We start from the raw sequence: 25,015 nt of genomic DNA, 5'->3' as shown, positions 1-25,015 counted from the left end.
TCTCTGGTAATGTAATTGTTTTATTTAATTATAATTATGTAGTATATGGACATAGTACAGATATGATGAAATAATAAAATAATAAATCTGATATCTGTTTAGTGTTAAAATATTATTTTCAAATACCAATTATTTTATCAATATATAATATTGAAGATATACACCATAATCACATTTCATCAAGTATGTAATAAAATAGATAAGGAAAGAAGAAATGTTAAAAATTTCATTAGTAATACATTTTTACAACCATAATTTCTTTTAAGAAAAGTAACTAAAAATATTTAAAGATTGTAAAATATAAGGTTTAGATTTTTTTTTATATAGCATACTGTATAAAACTTAGTAAGGGATACTATTTTGTTATAGAAATTGTATAATTTACATATAAATACAAATTTTGGCACAATATCTTGTAAATACAGGAAATCAATCATGAACATTCAATTTTGTATATTCATTACTTATTTGATAAATATCAGATTAATTACAGAATGCATATTTTATAGTTCATGACAGATACAGATCTTTATAAAAGGTTATATACTATAAAAAAACTATCTAAGTTTGTTAAAAAATAATTGCTATTATTATTTTATCTAAGTATGCTATAATGTTAAGCATTATTCAAAGGCTATTATAGTAGAACTCCATTTATCCAAATGAATTTTGTTACATTATTCTCATACCGAATTTGCGTATATAAATATATCCCTGCACACAAGCAGTAGAACATAAGATAGCATATACAAACATTAATGTTTGCATTCAGTCATTTACAGTCACAATCTGTTCAAAACTGTATAAATTCATGATAATTTCTTCTTATCATATAATAATAGAAATGAAAAATAATGTTTAGTGCTTACTGGAAAATTTAATGACTTAAATGATTAAAAAATGATGAAGCAACATTTTCTTTTGTGTGAATATATATAAAATTAGCAAATTAACAATATCTGTCATAAAATCTAATAAAGATACGACACTAACATATGAAGTGGATCTCATTAATTAAAAATAATGTTTTATTAGACATAACATATTTATATAATAGTTCTTCTAAGTATACATATTAATTGTTGTGAATTCAAATTTTCAATTAAATACAAAAATAACTGAAAGAAGACATTACTTTTCAAATTACTGAAAAATATAGCTAAAAGATATGTAGACATAGAATTTGATTGCTACATATTCGGAGTATTTTATTCAAATACTTCCAAATGTTGCATAGTTTTTCATTTTTCATAATTAAAAAATCACAACAGATAAATATTTCTAATGTTTCTATAATGTATGAAACAGAAGAATAGATAGATGAATATTAAGATATTCAAAATAAAGTATTTTATAAATTTCAATAAAAAAAATAACAAAATAACATAGTCTTTTTCATATTGGGTAATGCACTGACACATATTTCAAAAGATTTAGCTTCTTCCATAAACTAAATTATTATTGGATTTATCTCTCATAGTAATTTTTTTAATACTCAATAAATCAAATAAAAATTAAATTCTATAAAATATTTTATAAGAAAATTTTTTTTTAAATCGAGGCAACAAATCTGTTATTATTTATTCAGAGCTAACAAAATGTTACTATATTATATTTAAAACATGAAATTCTGTCATTGAAAACAAATTATCCAAAGCTTATAGTAAACTTGTATACTGAACAAACAGCATAATTTATTTATATCATGATAAAAACAATAAAAATTTCAAACAATAATGAGATTATCTAAAATTATCATATGTAAATTTATAGCAACTGTATAATCAAATAACAGTTACAGTACTATTTCAATGAATATTGTCAAAAGATGTAAGAATAAAATTTTAGTAGTTGTGAACATAGAGAGAACTCTAGTTTTTTGAAGTATAGTCAATAAATGAGGTACTGATGAAAACTATTATTTGAGTCTTACAATGATGATTAAATGATAATGAGAAACATAAACTGACTTCTATGATATATTAAGTAAGTGATAGCAAAATATTAGCACCCCTATTCTACAAATTTAATTTTATTAAAGTACATAAATATCTCAAACTATCAAAAGAATGTATATATGGATATATGAACAGTTATTTCAATGTAAACTGTTATTATTCAAAGAAGTAAAAAGTAATGGAAGAAAAAATTTGAAAGATTCTATTATTTGAACCATTTTACTCTTCAATATATTTGGATAAACATAGTTTTACTCTATATTACTTTACTTTATTATATATATTTTCAAGGTTATTATAAAATTATGCATAAGTTACTTTTCTTGTACAAATACATAAAAATCTATACTTCAAACGATAATTTTATAACTAAGCAATATTATATCGCCACCACCTCTTTTAGTAATATTTTGTCAAATATCCACTATCTTAGATATAATTTTTATATGTATAGTTCAGGTACTTAATATAGTTACTGCCTAAGAATTATATATTCGTCATATTACATATTTTTTATTTCTTTAAATTTTTAAATAATTTGGAAAACTCTAGTTTTGGTAGCTTTAATTAACTCTTATGTTTGTAAATTTATACTTAATACTTATTTTGTCAATTTTGTGTTAAAAATTCTAATTTGTAAAATTCTGATAATAAAAATAAACACTAAAAAATTTGTTTCTATAATTCTTCCATATGAGATTTCAATAGTTTTGGTAATGATGGGACATCTGATATTATAAAATTATCTGACGAACCAATTGCTGGGAAGACATGGTTTAATATAGCATAATAATGAAAACCAGCTGCTACAGCAACAAAAAGATGCCAAATTGCATGTGCACATGGTATTCTTCCATCAGATTTAAAAAATACCAAACCACAAATATAAAATAGTCCTCCCATTTTTAATTCAATAATGTTATAGTAATTATACTGTAAGTATTAATATATAAGTTTTCAAATGATGTGTGATCATTATTTATTAATGACATTAATTAATAATCTTTTGAAAATATAATTATATACTTACAACATTAATAATTGCAATACTAGGACCAACTCCTATAAGTAAATAAAAAATTGTTTCTAACATTTTATATCGTTCATGGAAGATTTGCTGATATAGTATACCCAATATTGCCATAATCCAAACAACATAACGCATCGTAAATAACAATTCATCGTCTGGGAAATGATCTACATTTAGCCAAGGAAAATAGCTAGCAGCAATAAAAATGTAAATCATCGCACGATCACAACGATGCAATGCATCTTTGAGCTGTCTGTAACATAATTTATTACAAAAATTTTATCTTTTATAAGATTTAACTTTTATTTCATAAATAAAATTATAAGCAGGTACTTAAAATAAATTAATAAAATGTATAATAGTGAGTACCTGTTATTATTACAATAATGTACACTGTGAAAAAATGTTGAAACTGTAAAAACAAGAATTAAAGATGTGCCATATACATAAGCTGATACTAATTGAGTCCATGTTATAGAGCGGTGAACTAGTTCCATGCTACCTATGATAGATGGTACAACCCAAATTCCATGAGTAGCCACATTTGCTATGTGTTCTACAGAAGTAGGTATATATGCTTCATTAGTACATGCTCGTGGATTCATCCATTTTATTCTGTAAGAATTAAATATATTCTTGTAGTATAGTTTGTCTAATTTTTATATTTATTTATTTATATAAATATAAAATTGTAAAATATGTATAGTAAAATTATATACAGGATATGTATGTACATTAAAAAGGAATATAAAATATATGATGTAATACAAAAATATTATTTCAGAAAAAAAAAGTTACTCTTCATACAGGATATTTTGAAATTAAGTAAAAAATTTCAAAAATTTCTGAAATTTCAAAGTTCGAACATTAAATGAATTAGTTACACAAAAAATGTTTTGGAAAACATTTAAAGATACTATAATATTATAACATGATAAATCCTTTGATTTGTTTGTAAAATGTTTAATACATATGCGTTATATCATACCTATTAGCTATATACCTATAATTATTGAATTATTCTAATATTTATTTATATAATTACCCATAATGAAACTACAATGCATAATATTAAAGGCTGCATTAAAGGGTTATGCTATCTATAGTGTCAAAAAATTGAATTTTCTTTCTTCAGAAAATAATAGTTAAAATTTTTTAAATGAATTCAAAGATGATTTTGAAAAAATTAAATTACACCATATTAGCTTTTAATTTGCAATTTACCTTAAATTTCTTCATCTTCTTGAACTATACAGTATTCATAAAGAAATGTATTTACTTAAGGATTAAATTGCTTTTTAAAGATTTTTTAGAAAGTTTCTTAAGATTCCCGAAACTTCTAAATTATATTATATTTAGCATAATTGAAGAAATTGTACAAGTCACATTGTCATATTAACTGTAATTTTTGCCAAAGTTATATAGTTTTTACAATGTCCAATAGTATTCAAATGTACGTCAGACAACGTAGAAATATAAAAAGAGTAAATATAAAATATAAAAGTAATTATCACAAGTGTAAGCATATTTAAAAGAAAACTATGAAATAATCTATTTGATATACATATATCATAATTATTCTACATACAATTATTGAATATTGCATTCTTTAATTATGTTTCATAATTTCAGCAATAATATAAAGGGTCAAACATATCACAAATATCAAACTTTTAAGGAATGAAGTTAACTCATGTTCATTGATAAACAACTATACTTATAAGATAAATAAAAGTATCATATTAGAAAGTGTACATATGTGTATAAAATCTTTATTATTAAGAATAATAGATGCTTCGAGATGCATTATTGATCTTCAAGTTGAGTTAATTTTCATAAAATAAATATTTTGTTGTTGGGTAAAAAACAATGCAAAACACAGAGCCTAGCATGCACAAAAAAATAAAATAAGATAAAATCAATTTAAGTCAAAATTGACCAATGAAAGATAGGATGAAGAAGAATGTAAAGATTACAGTAAAAAGAAATAAACATAAAATTTTAACTTGATTTCTTAAGACCATGTTTTATAAGATGATTTCAATGATAATTTAAAATCTATTTAAACAGTTTAAATTAAATTTGACAGTAATATTTTCAAATAATATTGCTTATTGCATGAAACACATATTCTTTTTTTAATTAATTTTTGAAAATTAAAAAATATTGATAAATATAATAAGAAACATTTTCTTTCTTTTAGACAACATACATATCTTCTAATGTTAATACTTTGAAAACTTCATATGTCAGACAATAGAAGATTCATTGAAGAACAATAAGCATAGTCAGTTTTACCAATTCAATGAAACTTAGTGATATGTAAGAACTATGTACATATGTGCATACCTACCACAATATGAACACAATAATACCATATCCTTTGTAACATACGTATGTGTGAGTACATAAATGCATAAAATTAAAATATATTGTATGCTTTATTTTAATAGAGTGAATAATTTTGTAACACAAATTCAAAAACTAATCTTAATTTTTATAAGATGTCATAACCCCTTAATTGTATACTGAAGGAATTTATTTATTTAATAAAAGTATTCTAACCACATTTTAATGTTGATTCAAATAAAAGAAAACATTTTCAAAGTACAAAAATTTCATTGCTATATAAAGACACACTTATTCATCGTCTCATGATAGTTGGCAGAATAATTATATCATTTGCTTTTATTTTTCAACAGTATCATGTTTCAGTAGTAAGCTGATCAGCTTAAGAAAACTGACCGAGATATCGTTATTTCGTCGTATTTCATTTTTGTTATACTATTTCGAGACACGTTAAATAATCGTAAATATTTGTATTTACATTCTTATCATTTTAAATATTTAATTTATTATTTAATGTTATTCATTTTAATATAACTCAAATATACAAACTAAAAAAATTGATATACTTAAAAATTATAAAAAAAATGTATAAATTCATAAAAAATTATTTTTTTGTAAATAGTGAAACAGTGTGTCTTTTTTTACTAATAACATTATACATTTGCAAAAATCAGGTAGTTAATTATAAGAAATTGATTAAATTATTCAATCGCTGCCAGCGATATCTAATGAACAAATTGTAAAAAAATTAATGAATGCATTTGTAATAATCACTAATCTACAAAATCTATTATATATTTTTATACACTGCACTATTCTGACCAATAACCAGTCAAAGGTGGATAAGCATAACCATCATAAATTATACATTAGTAAATATATATAAGTTACACAAAAAGTTGAAATTAATTTTTTTAATTACTATTTTTTACTTATATTATTTTTCAAGTGTTTAGTACATAGTTTAATGATGATTTGGAATATTATTTAGCCTTTATATTATTAAAAATACTTGAAAGAAATTTTAATAAAACCGAACTTGACCGAAATATTAATATTTGTACAACAATAAAATTTGTTTTTATTGAAACAGTTTGCAATGGAAATATAAACTTAAAAATCTACAACTGAATAAATTTAATTATTGTTTTCTATAACCTAAATACCATTTTATGTAGAAACATATGAAACATCTTTAAAATATTAATTATAAAACTAAATACATTTTATACAAATACAATGTAATAAATCAATATATGTTCCTAGTGTACCGTCTCTGAGTGCTCAACGAACGTCGATTGATATTAAGTGGTACAAATGGATATACGTTCATCGAACTCTAAGCAATATGATATATGTACATATGTACGTATAGTAATATGCACTACATATGTATAAAACCTTACAATTTTTAACTGTTTTTTATTACAAATCAAAAACAAAACTTTAATTATATAATTTTTATTATAATTTAAATTTCAATATTATTTTTAATTTCTATTATTGCGTAATTGTACTTATATTTACACGATATTATTTTATTCACATAGATTTGACAGAGGCATTAAAAGATTTGTGTTATTATACGCACCTTTTCGCTTATGACGAAAATAGGAAATAACAAAAACAAGCAAAATATTCACAAAATTATTTCAGATTATTTACGATCTACGATTATATAAGCTACAATTAATTATTTTACATTGTTTTTATATATTTGAAAATATACAGCTTAATCTGTTATTAATGAAATAAACAATTATTATTTTTTTAAAAAAAGAAAAAAATATTAAGTAAAATATCTAGATAAAATATTTGTATATAGTTCTTTATTTTCATGAAGAATGACTCAAAAAATTCATTACAGTATTTACCTCATTAAAAATTATTCCAATAATTTACACTGTTTTTATCCCAAAATTTTTAATGATATAATAAAAGCAATTTTGCAATAATGAAATAAAATATTAAAAAATTTTTATTTTCTTGTTTTTGATTTCAAATTGTAAATAATGTAATGATTTATTTTATAAATATGCCTGTATGTTTCTAAAAATTGACAAAGATAAGAATTAAGCATAGAATAGTGAAAATATTTTTAATAGTTTAAAGCATTAAGTAAAAAATTTCTTGTAAACAAAAATTAAAATTAAAATAAAAATCAAAAACATATATAAAAAATACTTGTTTATTGAATATATTAGTATTTCTTATAATTTTCTAGATTTTGTTTATATTACATACATTACTCTCAGGAAAAGGAAATTATAATCCATAATGCTTTTTCTTATCCTATTTGTCTTTATGTTATCTAAGTTAAATTTCTAATTCTTAACTTTGAAAAGCATTTTGCAAACATGAATATTAAAAAGGAAATAAAAAAAGCATGTAATATTTTTAATTATTTTTTACACCATTAAAATTTCCGTCTATTAGTTATATAATATTTTTTGTATATATTGTCTTTCGAAAAAATAAAGTTCGTACTCACATATCATTTTTATGCTTGATTATATCAAGCATTCTAAGCTGTAATTGAAAACAATTTTAGAAATTTAAATATTAAATAGGAATAAATTTATTTTATGTAATTGTTATTATTTTTACTTCTTTATATAATTGAATTGAAAATGCACATCCATCTACTACTCATGTTATGTACGATTATTTATTAAATATATTTTCTAAGCATTCATTTTTAACATTCACATTCCTCAAATTTTTTAAGCACAGTACATACAAGCTTTATGCATTAATTTCATATTTTTATTTATTTCAGGGATATATAAAATTACAAATTACTATAAAAAAATATGTAACATATGAATCTATTTTTGTGTAAATGTATGTGTTAATAAAACGATTATAAAATAATATATACCTTTCTTATGTACTCGGCCTTATATCTCACAAGTTTAAATCAAGTAAATAGTCGCATATTTTGAAAAATTTATGTATACTGTAATTGAATTTATTTAATTTTTGGTTCTTTATTTAAATAGACAAAATTGTAAAATTTTATAAAAGTCAGTATTCAAAGTGATAAGTAACAAAATAAAATATAGTCCATCTTAAATAACAAATTTTTAATTTCTCCTATAATTTAATCTCTATCATCTTATATACATTTTAATTCTTATTATGTTTAAAACATATAAAACTTTCAAATTTAATTTTTAAAACTATTTATAAAAATGTTTGATCACTTGTTAAATTTGCACTTAATATTTTTTTAGTCAAAATTTATTTAAATTATAACCTCAATCTTATTTGAAAGATAACTGCACTGACATATTATTAATATCGATCTAATCAATAAATGTCTTGTTATTTTATCTAAGAATAATATTTATTAGTCAGTTTCATGTATTTTACTGTAGTAGAATAAATATTTTTAAACAAAATAACTTTGACAGATACATACATATGTACTTATCTTGTAAGAACTATATATAGATACCCGGAAAATGTTTCTTCAAAGTTTTTTTTAAATATTTTCTGACAAAATAAATTTCATTAATTGTATGAAATTTAGTTATTTCTTCAATGTAAAAATCAAATTTAATCTTCTAAAAAATTAATTTGGTACTAATTATGAATGTAGTCTAAAGAGAAAAATATTATATGGGAAATTAAACTGTGGATATAATATAACAAAGAAAAAAGATGATAAAATGTCTATAATAAAAAAATAGAAACAAAATAAATATTCCAATAAACAAATTACAATTTTTATTTATAATTTACTACAATTATTAAAACACATAACATAAATCTTGAAAACATCGAAAATAAAACAATAAACATATTTCTTAATGTCCTTAATATGTTGTCTACTTTCTCTGTGTAACATTTATTTAACATTGGTCAATTTCTTTCACATATTTAAATTAAAAATAAGTAGGTATATATGAACAAATATATAATCATATATAATATTTAAAAACGTATTGAACATTAAAAGTTTGGTAAATATATGTATATATATAAATATAGGAATATATATACTATGTCCTTTTGATATTACAATATGAAATAATTTCAATGAAAAAATAATTACTACAAAATTACTAATTTTAAGTTTAAGATAATGTAACTTTTATGATATTTTTAGCTATTTATTGTATCGACATATATAATAGATAAAATAAGAACTTTTATAATGAAATTCAAAAGTGCTCAACAAAAGAATGAGACAATCAGTAAAAATTTATATTTAAAATTAATGAAGGTAATTGTGATAATAATATTATCGTATTCTAATATAACAGTCACCATATTAATAAGAACACAAATATGAAATGAATGTGAAAATTTGATACATGAATACAATATAAATAATTATTTTTAATGAAATGTCATTTAAAGGATATAATATCTTTAAAGGATATAATTTTTTATAAGATATTTATTTTAAATTTAAGAAATAAAGAAGGTAAATAATAAATCTGCTTTAAACACTAAACATATAATTTCATAATATGTATTATGCATATGTAAATGTTTTATTTGATATACATTATTTTGATATATGAGAAAATATAAATAAATCTTAAAAAGATAAAAATAATATAATTATTAATATTCTTTTTAGTATATTATGATATATTTATTTCAACAGCAGTTTTAGTAATAATTAATGATACTACAATTGAATACAATTTGTGCGATATTAAAATAAATAGATAATATAATAATAGCATATAATAAACATACAATTTCATAAATATAGAGATATGATAAATAAAATAAAAAATTTAATGCTATTTTAGAAATAGGAAATTCATATTAAATTTACATGTAAGTTAATACACAAATACATACAATACCTGCTTGCCAATCTACATTCGATGATAATACATAAGTTCCACATGTTCCAAAATATTATAAAGATTCAATAGTTGAGTATCCATATGACTTGGATGTTCCATAGGTAACATTACTTGATGAAATTACTTCTTTGTCCAGTTACAAGCAGAGTAGCAATGCATTTCATTTAAACAGGCCCAATTAAAATACCCAATACATGCAAAGTTTTAATTTTACTAGCAAACAGGATGTAGTTGAAAAACATAATGCAAGAAAATTTAATTTATTTGATGAGAATAAGAATAAAAATGCATGAAAATGACTGTTGTTTTTTTACTTTATTAAACAAAAACATTTTTCTATTATACAACAGTTATGCATATTCTTAAATTTCCTACGTAAAAGTGTTGAAACCAGTTACATTACATAAGAAAATAAACTTCTAAGGTTTCATATAGGTGTACAAGAGTAATGCAATATAGAATAACATGCTACATTAAAAACATATGATGTTATTTTTTAAAACACTTTACAAATAAAAATAAGAATTGAAGATTATAAATAAAAATATAGATAGGATACCATGCATTGATGAAATATTATTAATTAGTTTTCTAATAATGTTACACATTAGTTTAAACAGCCATTGTTTCACTAGTTGCAAAAGTTAAGCAAGTTAACAAAATATTAAATGTGGACAGGTTAACATTTGTTAATTAATATTAGTTATTATATCTTACTCTTTAATGCGTTGAAATTGTAAAAGATTTTTTATTGGTGCCGCAACAAATTGATGAAGACCAAATATATCCATATTTTTCGGAAATTCAGTAAATTTTAAGTATATAAAATCTCGGTATAATTAATCAATCTGATAATTAATGTAAAATATTAATTTAGACAATAACTATTTACGTTTTACCTCATGCTTCATACTTTTAAATTAAACACTGATATGAAATATTAAACACTGATAGAACTAATACTAAATGAACTACTCATTCATATTTAACACTATCGCTACCGTTGTCGCAGCACTACTGAACACTCTTTAACTATCATGAAGACTATAGAAGTACAAAGTATATATTATATAGATATAGTTATCAGGAAAAAATTAGGATAAATTTAATTATTTTCAATTAATTCTGTTTATCCACGTTTAGAGTTATTGGTAAAAAAGATATTTATATTTATTATTATTAACTTTATAAATTAGAAAAAAAATCTATAAATTTTTGAACTCATAAAATTGTTGGTATAAATACAAACTTAAATAAAAAATTTAAGAAAATTAATTTAAAAGGAATCTAGTTATGATATGCAATATTTTAATAGAATAACCTAAAATAGATAATATTTTAACTAAAAGAAACAAACATGTATATAAATTTACAATTATATTATTATTATATAAATTTAATTAATATAATTATTGATATATTAATATTGATATAAAAATTCTATAATTGATATTTTTTGAATTGTTGTTTAGCTTAACTTTTCTCTATTAGTATATTTTCTTTTTATCATTTCTATTTTGCATTGGAAAATCTATTTACTTTTACAATAATTATTACTTAATTGTTCAATAATAATTATCTTGTCTCAAAATATGTTTTACATGCTATATTGGAGGTCATAATTTAACAATGAGAGGAACATATCTAAGATATTAGTTTTGAATACATTTTTGAAATCTTTCTTAAACATACATTATAATTCTTTTTAAGTCTTTTAGTATAAATTTTTCTCCCATAATTATTCTTCTACCTTTTTTTTGGATTTAATTTTGCATTTGACTGATATCCAAATATAAATACACAATGCACATTAAAATATGATGAAACTCTTTTGATATATCTCTCTTAATTTTTTGAGAATAATTTTTTTGAATTAATAGCATTATTATAGATAATATAGTAATTGTAAAAGTATTTAAATATTTCCATTAAATCATTAAGAATTACTCAAAATTACACATAAATTTTGTAATATTGTTTGAAGTTGATTTCCAAAGAAAAATTTTGTTTATGATTTATAATTTCTGTTCCAAGACACTTTAAGAACTTTTTATAACATTATATTTTTTAGAATACTTTTATAATTGTATTTTAACTCCCTTATTTAAATTAATTTTATTGTTACTTTCTCCTATTTAAATTTTAGTAACATTTTCACATATTTATAATAGTATTACATAATATGTTTCTCTTTTTTTGTACAAAGCCATAAATTACAATTATTTTATTTATTACATAATTATATATTATTCAAAAATGTATATATATACATATATATATATATATATTGATTACACGTTTTTCCTTTATAATATTTACTAATTTAATATTAATATAATATTTACTAATAATTAAGACAATAAGAAATAATTTTAGTAATATATCAATTACAAAACATAATTCATAGTACAATATTAAAAGTATTGTAACATTATTTGATTTTTCATATTAGTTGTTATGACAATAGTGTTCGGAATAAAGTTTACTGTTTCAGTTTCATCATTCCGTGAATTCAGAGACTGTCAGCTGTTCGATATATGGAACGATGGTAGTATCAAGCAGTATACTGCAACATATAGTCACTTGTAGGAATCGTCGACATCGAATTCGACATCTGTTCACGAATCTCGTACAAGCGTGCGCGTGCGTGTATTTGTATTAGCGTACGTGCAAGAAAGAAGAGAAACAGATAAAGAGAGGCAATAAAAATAAAGAGAGAAAAGGATATAAAAAGAAATTAAGAAAGAAGTGGATAAAGTGTTCTTACGCGGACCGTCCGTGCGATTTATGCAAAATCTCGTGCATAACGTGGATGTATTGTCACAAGGATTAAAATACAGTATATCAGGACTAATGAACCTCGCAAATCAGACTACTGATCCTCAAAGTCGTGTTTTCTTTGTTAACTTCAATCAGGATTGCACGTAAGTGTCGCACTCTTGTATGTAAAGTGAGGACGTCGTCCTTTCTTGCCTAACCTTATTTTGACTTGATTATGAAGTGAAATATCTTTAATTTAAAAAGGAAGTTAAATGTATATATATATATACATATAAAAATGTATATATATATATATTATATGTTAATTTATCTTTGTTTCTCCAATTATATATGACAACATCTTTGTACTTTTTATACATTTACTAGTGCGTATATAGTTGCATTCCTTGTTTCCGTTTCTACGTTATTCATCTCCTTTTACTTATTAATTGCGTATTATTGATGTAGCCGTGATTCAAATTGATTATGTCGTATATTTGAAAAATGTTCATTGGCATTATACATTTTATCATATTCTTCTAGCTTTTTTACTGTTCTTTATTTATCATCAATGTTTCAACTTGCCTTAAAACATGAAATAAGGAATTATCATTTCTGTCTTAATTAATCTGTATTACTCATATTGTAGATCATCAATTAATGGAATTTGAAAATTCATAAGTGTTCTAAAATTCTGTATTTTGCTAACAATAATTTTGTATGAAATTTCTTTCAGATCTTTGGCAGTAGGATCAAAGGCAGGCTACAAATTTTTTTCTTTAAACTCTATTGATCATCTTGAAAAAATATATGAAAATGGTAACAAATTTTTATGCATTTATAAATATACATTAAAAAATTTGTTTATCAGTCATTATAACAATGACTTATATTTTTGAAAAGTCGTATAATTTAGATACTATATTTTTTAAAATATTTATTTAATTATCTTTAATATTTTTGACTATATCTTTCATATAGATCATTTTCTTAATGATATATAATTATGTAAACTATAGATACTGAGGACATATACATTGTTGAACGACTATTCAACAGCAGTCTTGTGGCGGTAGTTAGTTTAAGATCACCTCGTAAACTCAAAGTTTGTCACTTTAGGAAGGACTCTGAAATTTGCCATTATAGTTATTCCAATACTATCTTGGCTGTGAAACTCAATAGAGCAGTAAGTCTTTTACATTATAATAATAATTGTAAATAATAGTGTCATAATAGAAAATTGTTTATGTAATTTTAAACTAATTTTCTACTTTATTAGTAATAAGTCATTGCAAATGAAATAAACATTTTGTAGATAAAATTAGATCAAGATTTTTTCTAAAGTAAATAATTATTTATTTTGATAAGTAAGCTATGAAATAATAATACTTATTAAACTATTTTTATAAAGGACAGTTTTTATCTCCCAACATAATATGAAAAAGATCTGAATATGTTGCCTAATCTCAAAATATGTAATTTAGTAAGAAAACATATTTTTGGGAAAACTGATTTAAATGTGATTTTTTATAATGTATTTATAAATCATGAATATTTTGGTATAATAATAAGAAACACACTTCCAATATATTTGTACAATTGAGTTTTAAAATTTAAATGTTTCTTTGTATGTGCTGTGAGTTCTTTTATATATAAAAGGTATTTATACAGCAATAAATATCAAAAAAAGTTTGTTAGCCAATTTTTGTTAGATGAACAATACTTATATATTTATATAAATCTATATTATAAATTGCACATAAATAATACTCAAGGACTTAAATTTTTTATTAAAATATTAACAAAAGCTCAAGAAGCACTAAGGTCTAATTTATAGACTATAATTTATAATTACTGTTAAGTAAAAGATATAGTTTATGAAATTTATTAACTCAATTAGTATCAATGTCCTAAATTGCTCTAGAATATATCCCAAATTGAAGATAAAGTAACATTCATAATCTGAACATGAATTATAAAGCTAAGGGAACAATTAAAAAAAAAAAAGAAAAATTATTATAAACTCGCAAAAAAGCAAAAGATTATGTAAAAATTTTCAAGTTGTAAGTAGACCAGAGTTTATGATTCAAAAAAAGTTTTAACAAATTTGATAAAAGGAAATTTAGAACAAGTAATTCATGAATATACTAGTTGATAGATAATTTATAAAATTAAATAAATCCAAAGGTAGTTATTTTTAAATACTAGCAGTAATCTCATTAATATTAAAGTATAGTAGAAAAAATAAATTCTTTTTTTATGTTTATGTGTTACAATTTATATTTGTAGTGTATGAATAAACTATTATTTATATTTATTTATATTCAATTTTATATAAAGATTTCTATAAATATGTAATTATTGTCTATTTTACAAAAATTGAATTATTAATGGAATTACATAAATTCATTACTGTATGACTAATTTTTACACTCATTGTTAATAAATTAATAGTTTACTGTTTTTTAAAATTTGATTCTAATTTACAATAACTTTTATCACTTTTTGTGTATATAATATTTACTTTTTACTAAATTATATATGCTTATATGTATGTTTATTTATAGTAATAAAATTTACATAAAAGGATTTATAAAGAATCTAGTAAATGTTTTCACCATGCGTTTTAAATGAAAGATATATTACTATAATTAAATAGCTGTTTACAAGACAAGTATTATGCACAATTTATCTAATAATGAGTTAAATTAATAAAATATGTTTGTCATTTAATTTATTGTTATTTAGTTATTTAAATTATATAACTATATTGTATACATTTTGTTGTCATAAATGAATATACATATAAGTTATTAAAAGAGAAAAGATGTATATAAAACAGGAATTAACATAAAGTATTATTAATTGTGAACAAATTCCAAATAATATATAAAACAATTATTAAATCAGCACATTATTAACAATTTTGATAATTTAGATCTGTGTGCAATAAAAGTTTTAATTGTACAACAGAAGTTTTTGAAATTGCTTAAGGGAAGTGTGTTGCTATTTTCCTACAACAATGTCCAACAATATGTATTATTATTAGGAAAAGTTTTATAAAAATCCATCATTCTCTGTCCATCAATAGTAAATTAAAATTAGATTGTGTATAGAGTTGCAAATGTAAATAACTTTTTGATTAAACAAAGTATGTGTATTTTAGTTGATTTCTTATGTATTTCTCTTATTTGTCTATTGTACTGTAAAAGAATTAAATATAGATTTAAAATAAGGAAACTTATAAGCTACGGGAGAATAAATAGTTTTATTTGAAACTTCTATTTTTATTTGCAGCTTAGATAATTGTAGAAAAGACTTATTTTCAATATAATTACTAATTACTAATTACTTATTATTATTACTAAAAATTTCAAAATATCATGGATTCTTTTATTTGTAATTCATCATAAGAATTATTTATATTATGTAAATATCATAAAAACTATCCTTGACAGATATATTTCTTTATATCTGTTTGAAAGTAGAAGTTAGGAATGAATTTTCTTATTAATTATTGAAAATTATATTTTTCTTATTAAAATTTTTATTGGTTTCATTTTTTACATAATCTAATAAAATGATATTCTAGAAAGATATTCAAGAAGAATGAAATACTGTATTTACTCAGTATTACTATTAGAAATAGCTACTTTACTCTGGTATCTTTAATTGTATAAATACAAATTCAGTACTCGAATAAAACTATTTATCCTATAACATTATTACATACAGACTTTTTATTTATCTTATTGTAAACATCAATTTAAAAAGAAAGTCATCTTAATATAATGACATTAAAATTTTAATGTTTCAAAGTTTGTGTATAAAAATAGCATTGTGTAGACAAATATTAATAAAGTTTTATAGCCTATCTGTATTTATTTATAATTTTTTTATTTCTTTTTCTTTTTAAATTGAGAATGAGATGGCTATGCAAGTCTTGTTTGTCAGTTATAATATATTTTTTGCAAATTTTGAAATCATGATGAATGCATGTTTGTATAGTCTCAGCCTTCAAAGCATATACTAAAATAAATGCCAAAAGAATTGGATAAATCAGTTAAATTGTATTATGAGATTTAACAATTTTGCAATGATTTTAAGTAACAATTGGCTTTGAATATTGAATAACTAAATAATGTTAAAAATATTAATTTCATATACATTACAAGTGTATAAATTATATGTCAAATCTTTACATAAACAAGTTTCTACAAAAATTTAAATAAAATGATATATATTCCACTAATATAATTATATTAAACAGTATAACTTGTAAAGTGATATAAATTTACAGCGATTAGTGGTATGTCTAGAAGAGTCATTGTATATTCATAATATAAGAGATATGAAGGTGTTACATACAATTCGTGATACTCCACCTAATTTAGCAGGTCTGTGTACATTGTCAATAAATAGTGATAATAGCTATTTAGCTTATCCAGGCTCAAATACAATTGGTGAAGTTCAAATATTTGATGCAATTAATCTTGTAAGTATTATATAAAGTTTAACAAAATTTCTATATTAAGGATAATGCATGTAAGATTCTTTTTTATTTTTAGCAAGCTAAAACTATGATCCCTGCACATGACAGCCCATTGGCAGCACTTGCATTTAGTCCTAATGGTACCAAAGTAGCTACTGCTTCTGAAAAGGGTACTGTAATTAGAGTTTTTCATGTAAGTCTAATTATTCATATGGCATTAATTATTTGTTCAGTTCCTAAATTTAGATGCATTGCTGAAGGTTCTTTATATCTCTGAAGGTTCATGATGGTACAAAACTATTTGAGTTTCGTCGTGGAGTTAAACGATGCGTATCTATAAGCAGTCTTGCTTTTAGCATGGATTCTATGTTCCTTTGTTGTTCGAGTAATACAGAGACAGTGCATATTTTCAAGTTGGAAGAACCAAAGGAAGCGTATGTAATTTGTCATTATTGTATTCAATGAAACTATTATTGTAGGAAAATTTCGTTTTATTGCTGTAGTTTGCGACAAACGCCAGAAGAATCACAGACTTGGATGGGATATTTAACAAAAGCTGTATCTGCATCTGCTAATTATTTACCTTCACAAGTAACCGATGTTTTTAATCAGGGACGTGCGTTTGCTAGTGTCCATTTGCCATTTCAAGGGTTGAAAAATGTTTGTGCCATCACAGTGTAAGTTTAATTAAATTAATATTCGCTATACACACAAATATTATATATTTTCTCTAAAATCTATTTTTTTATGCAGTGTGCACGAAGTACTTAGGTTGTTGGTGGCTAGTGCTGAGGGTTATTTGTATGTTTATAATTTGGATTCAACAGAAGGTGGAGATTGTACATTACTTAAACAACATAGGTTTGTATTTTTAATAACAATATAAAATATAATATTCTTAACTTAATTGATAATTTTAGTATTTATTTACTATTTTGATTGTACCTTTGTATAGCATTCATGGCCAATCAACACGACATTTACAAGAGGAGGATGGGACAAGGTGTATATTTTAACAGTTTCCAAAATATTAATAAAACAATTTTCGGTACTATGCATGAAACTTTTTTTATTTAGACATTATTGATACAATCGTTTTCGCTGTAATAATTGTCTACTGTCGAATAATCAAGGATACAATAGTAATATCGGCTTTAGTATTTATAAGATGTCCCATAGAAAATCCGCTCTCTTCTTTTTAAGCTATATTAGGTTTTAATTATAATCATCAATTACATTTTATATAGATTAAGTTGGATTAGGTTAAATTAATACCCTCGCTACTATTAGACAATTGCCCACGCAAATTGAAATTCAAAAATTCCATTTATAGTACCGAAAGTGTTTTGTTAATATTTCAAGAATCAATTCCCGAAGTTAAAATTTGATATTTGAGATCTACACCTCCTCCCTTCTCCCACCACCAAATTTCTTGTCAATTGGCTATTGATGCTATTCGCAAAAATATTTAATATTTTTATACTCGTATAATGAGAAATGTAAAAATATCTAAAAAAGAAGTCTAATATTCTATTAAGTTTCTTTTAAATTAAATTACTTGTACACAAAAAATTTTATTATATTTTTAGTAGTTAAATAGTAACTGAATAATAATAAGATAATAATATGGATACATTTAAGTCAATGTCAGCAGATCAACCTAGTTTATTTGACTGCGTATTCGGATTTCATCGTAGTGTGATATTGTTATTATTATTTGTTTGTATTAAAAATATTAAATATATATTTTAAATTGTTGTAGTCAAGTATATTTAAGTAAAAGAAAAAATAGCTGTCATAATACATTATTATTTAATACATCTTATGAAACAAGAAAAATGCAATCGCGTCGCTTTTCCACTACACTAGAACGACCTTAATATCTAAGTGTATTTAAACGTTTAAATAACTGTCAAATTTTTCTAGTAGTCAAATTCTTCTTTCTATTTAATTATTCTTTAAAATTGTTAAATAGAAAATAATTATTTATGAATGAAAATGATTATTAAATTATCCTAAATTTTTTTCTTTTCTTGAAAGATTGTTCTAATAAAAAAAATTATTACGTAATATATCTATAACAAAAAGGATGTTATTTCATCTAATGTTATTAATATCTTCTGTTTACTCAATTTTAATAAAATATATATTTACATATTCAAAAAAAATAATTCTGTATGATTAAATGGAAATAGAATTTCTATGAATTGTTCTAAATTAGCTTAATTAAACTCGTATCATTTAATAAACTATTTTGTTCTAATTACAAATCATGAGATGCAATTCAATAATAATTTAAATTTATAGATTAGATGGTAAACGAGATGAAGTAGACTGTGCTAGTGTATCTACAGCGGGATCAGGATCTGGAGAACCCCCTTCAAGAACAACACCACAAATAATACAAAATGCAGGTATGACATAATATCATAAATATTTTAACATATTAAAAGCAATGTAAGCTTTATAATCGAGCGAGTTGACGATAAAGATATATCATTTATATAAAACTGACACATTAACATGCCTAGATTGATGTAAGATTTATTAAATTTAATATTTTATCTATATACTGATAAAATTCTTATTTTCAAATCAAGTAATGCTTAAAAATTTTTGTTTTAAAATATTTACAGATTAAGTTTGGCATTGCCTTCTCTGTTTTTAAGACATACCAACACATGCATACATATGTCATTAATGCTGTGCATGCAGCATTTATATGCACAAGTTAAAATTGTACATCATATTTTGTTAATGCATATGTGCATTTATTTGTACATAACGTAACTTTTATATATAATTATGTTGTAATTAATGATATAAATTTATTAAAGAAATTGTATATTTACAGGAGTAAGTGAATATTATATTTATTTTTTACAACATAAATTTCTGTATACTATAGCATTTTACATAATATAATGTAAAAATTAAAAAATAATTTCATTATATATAAATCAAATTTATTTTTTTTTATTTTTATTTTACAAATTAAATATCATATTTAATATAGCATATTAAATTATTATTAAATTATATTTTTATAAAAATGGATATAAATGAATACTATATAACACAATAGATGTTTCTTATTCTTAGAATCGTAAAAAAGTTATACTTTTCTAAAATTTAATTTATTATTCTGTTTTTATAAACATTAAAGTTTATAAACAACATAATGACTCACAACCAACAAAAAATTACGAAGAATTATTCATATTTTTATGTCTTATTGAACGGTACATACAAAATGTATATAAATTGTATAGAAATTAAATAAAGGATTGTAAATATTTCATTAAAAAAATTTTGATATTGAATAAATTAAAAATAAATGTGTTTATATACTACTCTTTAAATTAAATACAATAAAGAATATATTAACAATATCAAATCAATGTCAATGTTAAGATAAACATTGTTTAATATAATATAAAGTAGATAACTAAATGGAAAAACTATTACAGTTTTGGTTATTACATTATAATAAAATAACTTTTCAATTGCTTCAAGTTTTTCAATTTATCAAATAATGTAGGTTTATATACAGAAAGACTTAATTTTATAATTTGTTTTAAATAATGTATTTCTTAATTCTTAGGAATACTTTACATAATTCTTCTGGTTATAAAAAGAGTCTGCATATTTTTAAGTCGATGAACATTATTACTGTTGAATTTTATTATGTAAATTGAAGTTTGAGTAATTCATAAGATATATAAATTATATATTTGCTTTTGTTTAATAATAAATTAAATTCTATGTTAATTATCAAAAAAGGTTAGAAATGTTCATAAATGTTCACATACAATCCATTTAAAAATATACAATATATTTTAATTAAATCGATTGAAAATCGAATAAAATTTATAGAATTATACAATAATTTCAGAAAAAGAAGTCAACAGTAAATGAGTTAAGTATAAATAAATTGTCTACTTTTGCTTCTATTAATTTGATTTACATTAAAAACAAATGTTTCTAATAATATTTGTTTAATTAATCTTAATAAGGACGGTAATGCACAGTTAAATTCAACCAAAATTTGTTCGGTTAAATTTACATTGGTCATTCCCGCTTTTCTTCCAGTATTCAGTTTTAGTGTCTCGAGTTTTGTGAAATCTGATACTGTTGACACGAAGATAAAATAATAAATGCTGCTATTGAAAAAAGTAAACACGTAATAAAGAAAATTTTACTTTCCGTAATTTTCATCTTATCTTTCTGAAAATAATATCAATGAGTTGCTAAAATTCCTCTGATTAAAACAAATCCAAACAGCATATAAATTAGATTATTTGTTATATTATTACATACTTACCTTAAATTAATTATTATAATTAAGATTAGTCTAATTTATATCGTGTTTGAACTCATTTTGACCGGAATAGTTCTAACAAAGCATCATACTACTTTTATAAAAATAACATAAAAGTTAGAAAAAATAAAATTTGTTTAGTGGTAACGTCTCATTGAAATGTCGCTACTCCACATATATCTATCTCGCTTCCTTCTCTTGTTATATTTTTTCTCCTTTATTTGGCAACATTTGAGTTGATTTTTGGAAAAAAGGTACTCTACTCGGAAGAATTCACTTGCTGGTTCTCGAACTTGGTTGAACTTAATAAAGCATTATTGTATTATTTTCAAATATTATTTTATACATTATATTATAACAAAGTATTATTATATAGTTCTATTGCTTTGCATTTATAAAAATGTATTTTTATAATATTTCATTTGTAATGAAATTTTAAATATTGGTCAATGATGTAAATAACATGTTAAATTTATTTAAAATTAACACATTAAGTTCAAAAAAACATGATTACTGTATATAAACAGTTTCTTAATTATATGAAATTATTAGTATATTATTCAACGTAAAATAGTTTTTTCACCTTATATTATATATGAAAAAATGTTTGAAACATTAAAATGCAGTTTTAATAATTCTAATATTTTATTTAATATACATATAAAGTGCTTTTATTATTAACGATGTAAAAGTAAGCTGTTTTAGAAAAGAATTTCGGATGATTTGACTTATATATTTCTAAGATTTGAAAATTAATGACATTTCCCGTTCAATATTTATGTTACTACTATACTTAAAAAATTTGGGATAAGCAACATGTCCGACGTTCGAAATATATAAAATTTATGAATTTCTATAGAATAAATTATAAATACTTGTACTCATCATTAAATTTATTTTTGTTATAATGTTTGAAAATACAAAAACATTGCTTATTTAATGCAATAATGTAAAACTTAATACTATCTTTAATGCTTCCTATAAAAAAGACTTGAAATCATAATTGCAATATGAACTTTCCCAAATAAAACTATTTAGGTACGAAATATTTAATTTTTGTTTTGTTATTAGAATGTTAATTAGAATGTTTTTCACATATAAATTGCAGTAAATACCTTTTATTAAAATCATAAATATTTAATTATATTTTTCCTATTGTCGTCTATTTTATATTACAAAAAACAGTTTTCACAAGAAATTTTATTATTAATATAATTATGTTTTTTTTTACTGTATGTGATTTAGTTGGTTTTGGGACATTGTTTCAAGTAATTTGGATTATAACATATAATAATTATTGAAAAATGATTTAAAAATATATAATATAATTAACTGCAAATTTATAGGAACAATATGTTACAACTTTTTTTAAATAAGATATTGAATGATAAAATTAAATTATTTTTTTTTCTTTTTTTTTTCAATTTTTTTGAGATTTAAGTTTGAGTAGAATTAAATAAATACCACTTATCTAATCCCTTGTGCTGACACTATTTATCATTTTTATTATTCACTTTATATTTTCTTTTTCCTTGCTTCTAACCCCTCTCAATTAAATAAGCAACTTCTTTAGGGGCTAAAAGGGGGGCCCCAACAATTGACCTTACTTGATGTAATTTTTTTCTTTTTATTATCCACTGAAGCCTGCATAAATACCTACGCGGGTGCGTTGCGCGGTCGCTCGCCAGACTCCATGTCAGGTACTGGTATATTCTCTATTCTGTCCCTTGCTTTTTTCACTCTCATTCTCCATATACATCCTATTTAAAAATTCTACTACTATAAGAAAAAGAATGAGAGTAACATTGAATAATAATTTTTACATGGTTTGGGTACTAAATATGTATTGTCCATTTACTAAAATTTACGAATTTATCATAGTTTAAATATACTTACAACATTATACACCAAAATTAGGGAATTATTAAAGCGTAATTATTACTAAAAATAACATGCATTTGTGCATGTGGAATACTAAATATTATTTTCCTTTAAAACAAATAAAAATGAATATTTGCACATCCATATTTTATATTCATTGCCATAACTCAGTTTAGTAAAGAATTTTTCTTAATTATTAAAATACTTCAAATCATAAAATAATAGAGATAAGATGTTTGAAAATTAGAAGTTAACAACTAAGAGTGAAATAAATTAACAGACTTTGTTTTATGATGTAAAGTAAAGATAAAGATATTTTAAAAGTGTAAATATGTATGATTCTCAAAACGTATAAACTATGTTTAAATAAACTAAATATATATGTAAGCTAAATTTTATTGTGTAATTTACATTTATATATTTAATAATTCACAATGGTATAAAATATTGCAAATAAAATGGTTTAATAATTAAATTACTTATTATACATTAAACAACATATCAAAAAATTATACAAATAGGAAAAATTATTATTTTAGAAAATGAATAAATTCAGTTGATTTACTGTAAAAGATACTTTTGTAAATTAATATTAATTTAAGTTAATGTTAATGAGTCTTTTAATTATTAATTTAAATTAATAAATATCCCATTTATATTATAAAAGGATGATAGAAAATAATAATACTGGTTTTCCATTATATTTAGTTCTATATTAATAAGTATGAAAAAGTTTTAAGTGCAATTTGATATGAAAAAATACGTTATATATCATTGAATTTCAATTTCATACATCTTTATCGTTACATCCGCTTAAAATGATTATTAATTTAAATAATTATGACTGAAATACATAAATGGATTTATAGAGTCAGAGAAGTATCACGAGATGATAGCAGCAACTGAGAGTCCACCAAGCTTTTCAGGTTTCTTCCGTTTGAAAGATGATGCTGAATTTCCACCTGTTACGCAAAGGACGGATTAAGTGTAATAATTCAAGCATATCAAAAATTATGAATGAAGATGAATTATATATAACAGTGATCGAAATTAGGACACTGAGTACAGGTCAAACTATAAATCTATAATCATAGCTAATGTTGCAAATTTAGGAAAGCAACAAATTCTTTTTTAATGAAAAAAAACAGTGATGAATTTGTATAAGTTACATTAATACTAAACCTATCATATACCTAGATATTCATATCATATCGAAAGTTAATAACTTGAAAGAATTATTATAATACTTTTGGTTACAATTTTTCAAGCCAGTATTTTATATTAGAACCTTATCATTATCAGAGAGCATGCAGTTGATTTTAGAAAGTCTAGTAATTTAACAATGGTTACAGTTACTTAATACCTAGAAAAAAAAGAAAAAAAAAAAAAAAA

General features: G+C 22.1%; 2 protein-coding genes across 12 annotated transcripts; one reads left to right on the top strand and one right to left on the bottom strand.

Moving 5' to 3' along the window:
- Window positions 1–2,636: 2,636 nt before the first annotated feature.
- On the bottom strand, window positions 2,637–11,141 carry LOC108550330 (monocyte to macrophage differentiation factor 2). 9 transcript variants are annotated; one of them, XM_017904055.1, is made up of 5 exons: window positions 10,887–10,961; window positions 3,491–3,603; window positions 3,358–3,400; window positions 2,989–3,241; window positions 2,637–2,891 (listed from the first exon to the last, which is right to left on the bottom strand). In XM_017904055.1, the coding sequence occupies exons 1-5, from the start codon at window positions 10,958–10,960 to the stop codon at window positions 2,637–2,639; spliced, it is 738 nt and encodes a 245-aa protein (XP_017759544.1). In that variant the 5' UTR covers window position 10,961. The 9 variants fall into 9 exon arrangements, with proteins under 9 accessions (XP_017759544.1, XP_017759538.1, XP_017759536.1 ...); XM_017904049.1 differs by lacking the exon at window positions 10,887–10,961 and adding exons at window positions 4,213–4,236; window positions 5,201–5,256 and having other exon boundaries at window positions 3,358–3,603; XM_017904047.1 differs by lacking the exon at window positions 10,887–10,961 and adding an exon at window positions 11,069–11,141 and having other exon boundaries at window positions 3,358–3,603.
- Window positions 11,142–12,724: 1,583 nt separating this feature from the next.
- Atg18a (Autophagy-related 18a) lies at window positions 12,725–24,727 on the top strand. 3 transcript variants are annotated; one of them, XM_017904006.1, is made up of 11 exons: window positions 12,725–13,093; window positions 13,666–13,748; window positions 13,949–14,115; window positions 17,230–17,424; window positions 17,498–17,614; window positions 17,701–17,855; window positions 17,925–18,098; window positions 18,175–18,282; window positions 19,729–19,835; window positions 23,386–23,442; window positions 24,493–24,727. In XM_017904006.1, the coding sequence occupies exons 1-11, from the start codon at window positions 12,957–12,959 to the stop codon at window positions 24,606–24,608; spliced, it is 1,416 nt and encodes a 471-aa protein (XP_017759495.1). In that variant the 5' UTR covers window positions 12,725–12,956; the 3' UTR covers window positions 24,609–24,727. The 3 variants fall into 3 exon arrangements, with proteins under 3 accessions (XP_017759495.1, XP_017759496.1, XP_017759497.1); XM_017904007.1 differs by lacking the exon at window positions 23,386–23,442 and having other exon boundaries at window positions 12,726–13,093; XM_017904008.1 differs by lacking the exons at window positions 23,386–23,442; window positions 24,493–24,727 and adding an exon at window positions 20,058–20,129 and having other exon boundaries at window positions 12,726–13,093.
- The last annotated feature ends 288 nt before the right edge of the window (window positions 24,728–25,015 follow it).

Source organism: Eufriesea mexicana, unplaced genomic scaffold (genome assembly GCF_001483705.2).
Source record: "Eufriesea mexicana isolate 0111107269 unplaced genomic scaffold, ASM148370v2 scaffold2646, whole genome shotgun sequence".
In the NCBI taxonomy this organism is placed as follows: Eukaryota; Metazoa; Arthropoda; class Insecta; order Hymenoptera; family Apidae; genus Eufriesea; species Eufriesea mexicana.
This window is presented reverse-complemented; position numbering and strand designations above follow the sequence as displayed.

What these genes read in the sequence shown, in the direction of transcription:
- LOC108550330 (XM_017904046.1), bottom strand. Translation starts at nt 10,960, where the DNA reads ATGGATATATTTGGTCTTCATCAATTTGTTGCGGCACCAATAAAAAAT. An exon ending in CAATTTCAACGCATTAAAGA is followed by an intron (nt 3,604 to 10,886) that starts GTAAGATATAAT and finishes TAATTCTTACAG; the next exon opens with AATAAAATGGATGAATCCAC. An exon ending in CATTATTGTAATAATAACAG is followed by an intron (nt 3,242 to 3,357) that starts GTACTCACTATT and finishes ATTATGTTACAG; the next exon opens with ACAGCTCAAAGATGCATTGC.
- Atg18a (XM_017904006.1), top strand. Translation starts at nt 12,957, where the DNA reads ATGCAAAATCTCGTGCATAACGTGGATGTATTGTCACAAGGATTAAAA. An exon ending in TTGGAAGAACCAAAGGAAGC is followed by an intron (nt 17,856 to 17,924) that starts GTATGTAATTTG and finishes TTATTGCTGTAG; the next exon opens with TTTGCGACAAACGCCAGAAG. An exon ending in CTCGCCAGACTCCATGTCAG is followed by an intron (nt 23,443 to 24,492) that starts GTACTGGTATAT and finishes ATGGATTTATAG; the next exon opens with AGTCAGAGAAGTATCACGAG.